Below are 7,100 nucleotides of genomic sequence, written 5' to 3'. Positions count from 1 at the left end.
CATGATCAACTGCGCTCCATTGTGTCTGACAGTGACACTCATACACAGAGGCTCAGGTAGAAGCGGTTAGAGATAAGAGACGATCCCTCATCATCACTCGGCTGTCAGACAACACAATGACAACAATGTCGCCTGTCGTGCAGACACCTGCACGTAGACACACGCACGTAGACAAAGGGCGGGCTTGTTGTTCTGCTGTCTCCACGATCACCGCGCACACAGCGACAGCCTGTTGTTGTCAACAAATGTCCTCCACACAGCAGCCCAGAGCCTGCACAGAACAGGTGCACACACACCAGTACTTCCAAACCAGTACTATCACCAATACATGTACTAATACTACAAACGTAACACCAACTGGGCAGACGAAGAACAGTGAGAGTACATGTCAGCTCATCAACATCTGTGCTCATTACATGACAGAAGAATTTAATCAAAACTCCAGCTGAAGGCCTTTGAAAATTCAGATTTTGAGGGAGAACTCACATGAAAACAAAGCATGTAAGCTGCCAAAAATGACTTCTTTTGGGGTTCTTCCCACAAGAACCACCCAAACAGATCATCTGTCCCTATCTCATGCTCTTCCCTAAATCTCTAGATCTTTGTTCTTCTAGGTTTCCTCTTCATCTGTCCTCTGGTCTGGTAGAGCTGTACTTTCAACATCTGTTGCCAAGAACATTTATGTTTAATCTCTCTAGTCTCTAGGAGGTTTTTTGGGCTGAGGCTTAACCACACCTAATTTTTTTTTTAAGTAATTCTTTACAGTAAAAAAAAAAGCTGATACAACTGTATGATGCTAAATTGAGTTATACTTTTGCATGTTCATATAAATAATTCTACCATTTCATTTAGTCACAAATACAAACGTGTGAAGGACTTACATCAACCAACTATTATGTGTCTTTCTGTTCCAGCCATGTACAGGTAGTTATATCATTTTTGTTCATGATGAATACCCATGGTCTCCTCTGTCAGAACCAGGTTAACCTTGTTTCTCAGTGTTTATGTCCAAACCTGTCAGTCTTAGCTGTTCCTCTCTGCTGCTCATTTCTAATCCTATCCATCCTGGTCAGTCCAAATTACAATCACAGCATCTCCGACTCTGCCTCCTGCTGCTCAGCCTCCTGTCTTTGAGACATTGCCAATGTCCCCAAACCAGACACCATGGCAGCCCTCAGGGCTGTCTTGTACAACCCCTCTTTTGATTTTGCTGCTCCATCACACCTCACTTTCATCATATCCACTTGAAGTAGATGACAAGGATGACAGAAATCTCTGGTAACACCGAAATCTTAGGATATCCTTCAAAATCAAAGTGTCTCTTGATGTTATTTTGAATGGTATGACTCTTGGAAATATTTTATTTGTGAAAGGTTACTTATTTAATCACATCATTCATATATGAAATAATAATAATTATAGGTCACTTTAACTGTTTCCAGTGTGTTTGTAAAATGGTGAAAATGCCAACATCTTAGAGAAAACAGCTAAAAAGGAGCTGGGCCACACAAAAAAGTTTAAAAATAAATTAAATTAATAAATGAATGGGAAAGACAAGAAGAAAATGGCATGTAATATTAAGTATAAACAGCAGGTGGCTGCCAACAGAACAGAGAAGAGTAAGTAGCACATTAGGAGAAATGGATAATGAGGTAAATCCATGAACTGTCTTTGTCAGGCAACTGTCTACAACATGTACTTATACACTTGTAGGCTGTATTTATGCAATATAAGCTAACTAAGGCATCAGTCCAAAGGGCTTAAGAGTGTGTAGTGTTATTATAGCGCAACAGGTCAGAAGATGCTATTAATAAAATGACCACAGGGTTGCCAAATTGTGGATTATCCTCCACCAGCATGACATTTTACATCTTGTATCCCAATAAATCTTAGTCCAAATGAAAAACAATGTATGTGTTAATGAACTAATATAACATGACATAGACATTCCTTTGTTAACATGTCTGTTAACATGTTGTTGGTGTCTGGTTTACAGACTCCAGCTGAGCCTAAACAGAACAGAACTACAGTTGTAGTAAATGGATGAACGGCATTTTCAGCACTCTGGTTTGTTGTAACACCTGGTGAAGAACAGCTACAGAAAATACACTTTGTGAATAAATTGTGCTGAGTCGTGTAATATTAGAGGCTTTTACGGTACGGCTCTCCATCTCACTTTTATAGATTCATGATGGAGAACTGATCCAGGGAGAGCCTCTCTGTGTGTGCAGCCCATCGATGGGCTCCACTCAGTGCCAGTAGAGTGGATACACGCACATTATCTTAACCTCAGAGCTACAGCAAAAAAAAAAAAAAATCAATTTGAATGAGGCAACCTGCCTGGACAAGACAAGAGAACAGTGTTGCACTGTAGATCTAAGGCTGCTTGTAAGCTCGCTGCAGGTTGAGCGACATTACAGTATCTGTGCTTTACCATTTCCTTCTGTATTTTTTATTATAATGTAGCTCAATGTGTTTGAATATCTAGCCAAAAAGTTTCAGGACAAAGATTATACAGTTGAAAAGCGTCTAAGTTAAAAAACGAATACATGTTCAGACAAGTCTCTCTGGTGACTCAACTGTTACCAAATTAAATGAAAACCTGTTTAATTGTTAAGCATAAAAGCTTAAGAGGTCATCAATTTGACTGGATTTAAGTCCATAGAAGAGACAAACTTCAGATTTCTAGAAAGAAACATTCTCCAATGTAACTGTAACTGTTACTGAATTTCTAGCTATTTCTTTCTTTGCAATTTCATGGCAACTTCTTGGTCATCTTGTTACAATTTTTCAGCCTTCAAGTTTTATCTTACATTTTTGGATATATTCCTGTTATATTTTTGCTGTTGTTTATGGATGGAAAAACAAAGAAGCTGCTGTAATGGCTATTATTTCTTGGGTAATTCTTCCTTATTAGGCTGTTTTAAAGGAAACATTTAGCTACGTTTGTTGTTTTTGTGTATAAGCCATTAACAAGCTACCATTCGGTTATATTTGTGTTTTAGCTACTTCTGGACAGACTTTACCTGTAAAGCAAACTGTTTTTCATTGGTCTGGCTTTTTATGTTATATTTACTTACTATATTTACTACTGTCTACATTTAACCTTGTAGCTTCTTACACCTAAGATTTTGCAGCATATAACGCAGTGTAAGAGACTATAAGTTTTTTAAAACAAGGTCGAGGTCGAAGCAACTGCAGCTTGGTTGCATGTTGTAAATAAGATCTAACTAGTTATTAAATTTAGCAGTTAGCAATTAATAAAATCAAGTCTATTTTTGCATTTAAGCCACATGACTATGGCAAAGAATCTTTTTATTGCTTTGTTTAGGAAGGTGATAACGACTCGTTTTTAAATGAAGAATAATAACCTCTGTCTAAACATTTTACAAGAGCGTTGTTAATGAAATTGATAAATGTTCAGTCGGCCCATGCAGACAGAACTGGTATTGATCAGCAATTAACGCCTGAGCCTTGTCCATTGTTTCCACCACTGGGACTCACCCAGTCTTTTTGCTGATGTGTCCTGTTAGTTGTAACCTTGTTAAAAGTTGAATTGTGTAGTTGGCTGGAAAAGCCTCATGAGTGTGAGACAGTCTTTATGTATGACAGTAGAGGAATCTTTCTAGGAATCTTTCCTCCTAGTCCAAATTAGGTTCTAACAGCTATTATCAGACAGATAATTAATAGGTCCTGCTCCAATTATGACTCGTGGGATCATCTTTAAGGAGGGCTATTAACCCGTCTTGGCGTTAAGGCTCTGATTTTAGGTCACAACACAGGTAAATATAGCTATTAATTAAATCACGGGTGAAAACATATTTAGGCTATATTTTTCTTCACTATTAAAAGTATATATAAAATAAGCCTTACTGTCTTACTGTCAACATGAAATAATTAATAGCACTTTTTTGTCTCGGTGGTTCTCAAACTACGACATGTACTTGCACTTGTACTCGCACTTGTAGTACTCTGAGGTTTCTGATTCCCATTGAGATCCATAAATTAAGTTTCTTTTTAGCACAGCTATAACATCTATATTCTTATTAAAAACAGTATTATTCTTTTTCAGTTAACTGAACTTAGCAGAATACTGTAGGCTGTATTTTAACGGTGGTCATCCTTGGAGAGAGAGAAATATTTTCAGGTGTGGTCCACTGCGGAAAAACAAGAGAGTAAAAAGTACTTCCTAATATTACCTAGGTCTGTGGCTGTGCATGAACTGACTACAGCAAGTCAACACATGTTTGGATACAATACAGTACGTCTCAGTAACTGAAGTTTGTACAACAAATACAACACTCATGTTAAAGTACCTACAAGGTTCTCTTCCATAAAAGGTTAATTGCAGTATTTTCCAAACCCAAAGTACTGCACTGTGTTCAGAGCAGTTGTAGTCAGCACTCTGCGGTGAACATTTCAGGACTGGACTCAAGGTGTGGTTGTTTGCTATAAGGAACACTTTGGCTCTTAGTGAGGCGGGTCTTTAATAATGGATGCTGTGGGACTGCAGAGCTCAGGGTGAGAGAGCGGAGGCAGGGACACAGCAGGTAAAGAGACACTCAGCTATTGGCTGTGGACTCATTTCAACCTGTCGTAAATATGACAGGTTCTATACAGATATATTTACACATCTGTCCTTCACAAACACACACACACGCACGCGCGCGCGCACACACACACACCCACACACATACACACACACACACACACACACACACGCACAGCTTGTTGTGTTTTGTAGACCCAACATGTACACTGGCCATGTCACCAGGTATTTAATCAGTAATATCCACAAGCTAATGCTACACAAAGCACACAAATGTACTGTACTCTCGCTGAGAATTGAAAATAATAAAACAGCAAGGAGTGACTCCATCGTTTCTGTCATGGACGTAAAGCAAAATGGTGGACCAGAAGGTTTGTTTTATTGCTCCTTGCAGGAGGGGGGCTCGGCGGCCACCACCTCTAGGGAGCTGCCCAGGGTCACCTAGCCTCGCCTCACCAGCTTCATATCGACTGTAAGCAGATATAGCACACGGCAGGGTCACGACCCCAGCGCTTTACATGAGGATTGATGATGCTCAGGTCAGAATAGTTAAGCAAACATAAACCAGGTTACATTCAGCTCCACTAGTATTGGTACAGAAATAACTGATGCTGCTGCCTTTCAGTGTTACTTTGATGCAGAGATATACAGTATATACAGCATGTTTTTTTTTCTTTTTAACATAAATTCTGTTCAGTTAATTAGTGACACTAAGTGTCCTATAAAAGTTTAATGCAACATGCAGAGGAGGCCTTTTATTCAGAATCAATGGGCAGTACCTGAGGCCAGGAACAGTGGACACAGGAATGGAGCCAGCCAGCCTCCAGGAGCCAAAGCCTGGATTCCAGGGTGACTGTTTGTTAGCCTTGAGTTTGCTCACTGTACAGTTTGCTACTGTTTAGACTTAACTATGTAGTACTGTGACTCTTCAGGACCAAATGAATGTGGCAGTGTTGACTGACAAATCTGTCTTAGATTTGTGAACACATTCTCTGAATTTGGTTTCAGAGTGCAGCTTTAAAGTGAGAACACACTGAAAATATTTGGAATTGGAATTGTTTTTTTTCTTTTTTCTTTTTAAGATTGTAAAGATGGTTAAAAATAATAACCAGATATTCGACCCCATCATGGCCTTTAGTTTCCAATACCTTCTCATCCTCATGGAAGGGAAATTCTGTAGTAGTTCTACATTAGTCTTCATTAACACTGAAACCCAAAGTTCTAGAAAGAAAAGAAACGTCACAACTCTATGAGGATACCAACCACAGTGTGTTTGGATACACTAGCTGACAGTGCACACACAATAAATTAAACATGCTGGGAAAAGTGTGGCGTAGCAGTACAAAAAAGAAAAAAGCATTTCCTTTGAATTGTGTCAAAGTTCGGGTAATGCATGCATTAGACGGACACTCTTAGCCAAGCAGCCTGTGTTTGAGCCATTAAGAAAGAACCAAGCACGCACTGAAAGGTTTCCCTATGCTGCTCAAAAAAAAAAAAAGATACACTCCTAAAGTTTATTTTAAGGTTTCAGCAACAGAATTTAGGACTTTTAAGCCATCTGACCCTGTATCAGGTGATGCAGTGATAGTGTCAGCTCAACTTTCACTAATGTGTGTTAGCAGAGCTCTTGTAAAAGATGCAGCCCATATTTGTGATATATTGCTTCATAGTAAATTGTGCTGACATGCTGTGTCCCAAACAGAAAAAATAAGCCGTCAGGTTTTATTATGAAGGCTGTTCTAGACGTCTTCTGTAGCCTCCGTGTAGTGAAAAGTGATTAAAGTCATCGCTCTTCGTCTCCTCTCATTATGTCTCCGCTCAGGTTCGTAGCTCAGAACACCATGCGTCTGCAGAAACTGGGAGTAACACATGTCCTGAACGTGGCAGAGGGCACGTCTTTCATGCACGTCAACACCAGTGTGGACTTTTACACAGGCACGGGCATCACGTACCATGGCATCCAGGCCAATGACACCGAGCAGTTCAACCTCAGTGCCTTCTTCGAGGAGGGGGCTGATTTTATCGAGAGGGCCCTAGCACACAACAATGGAAAAGGTGAGTTTGAGTCTTTCTGCTACTTGTATGTTTTCTTAGTGCTTTTGGAAACAGATTAAACACAGACTCACTGCTCATTTGTATACCCAAATACCATCAAACTGCTGACGATGATGACCAACCTAAATGAGGTAACCATGAGGGCAGTGAGACACTACTACTTGACTATTTGATTGAATGTATCTGGTATCATCTGATACAGATGTGCATCCCGAGTTGAGAGTTTTTCTGTTAAAGTGAAGACAATGTTCAAATGTGACGTCTTTCACCATCTCAGTCTAAATCTGACACTCTCACGAGTCCTGCTCTGTATTCCATTATCAGACTTTGTCCTGGGACCTTAGGGAGTTTCATGTCTGTCACACCTGTAGCGACTGATACTTAAACAAAAACATGTCTTTGATAAGACTGATTTAACCCAGAAATGAACTTTAACCCCAAAGTCAGTTCACCTGGATTATCTGAAGTGCTGACCGAAGCTGCATTATTAACAGGG

The 7,100-nt window shown here is 39.7% G+C and overlaps 1 protein-coding gene and 1 long non-coding RNA gene across 3 annotated transcripts in view; one reads left to right on the top strand and one right to left on the bottom strand.

The window, feature by feature from the left end:
• LOC103381852 (uncharacterized) overlaps positions 1 to 7,100 on the bottom strand; it is a 117,984-nt gene that overhangs the window by 27,033 nt on the left and 83,851 nt on the right. Inside the window, exon 4 of one of the 2 annotated variants that reach the window (XR_003050217.1) lies at positions 6,469 to 6,582. The exons of the other annotated variant lie outside the window; for it this stretch is intronic. This is a non-coding gene — a long non-coding RNA (uncharacterized LOC103381852). Of the gene's footprint in view, positions 1 to 6,468; positions 6,583 to 7,100 lie in introns of those variants that run through there. 2 annotated transcript variants of the gene reach the window in all.
• dusp3a (dual specificity phosphatase 3a) overlaps positions 1 to 7,100 on the top strand; it is a 13,396-nt gene that overhangs the window by 438 nt on the left and 5,858 nt on the right. Inside the window, exon 2 of the mRNA XM_008314411.3 lies at positions 6,372 to 6,604. Within this exon, the coding sequence (XP_008312633.1) occupies positions 6,372 to 6,604 (233 nt within the window). The remainder of the gene's footprint in view (positions 1 to 6,371; positions 6,605 to 7,100) is intronic.

This window comes from Cynoglossus semilaevis, chromosome 8 (genome assembly GCF_000523025.1).
Source record: "Cynoglossus semilaevis isolate Cse_v1.0 chromosome 8, Cse_v1.0, whole genome shotgun sequence".
Taxonomy (NCBI): Eukaryota; Metazoa; Chordata; class Actinopteri; order Pleuronectiformes; family Cynoglossidae; genus Cynoglossus; species Cynoglossus semilaevis.
This window is presented reverse-complemented; position numbering and strand designations above follow the sequence as displayed.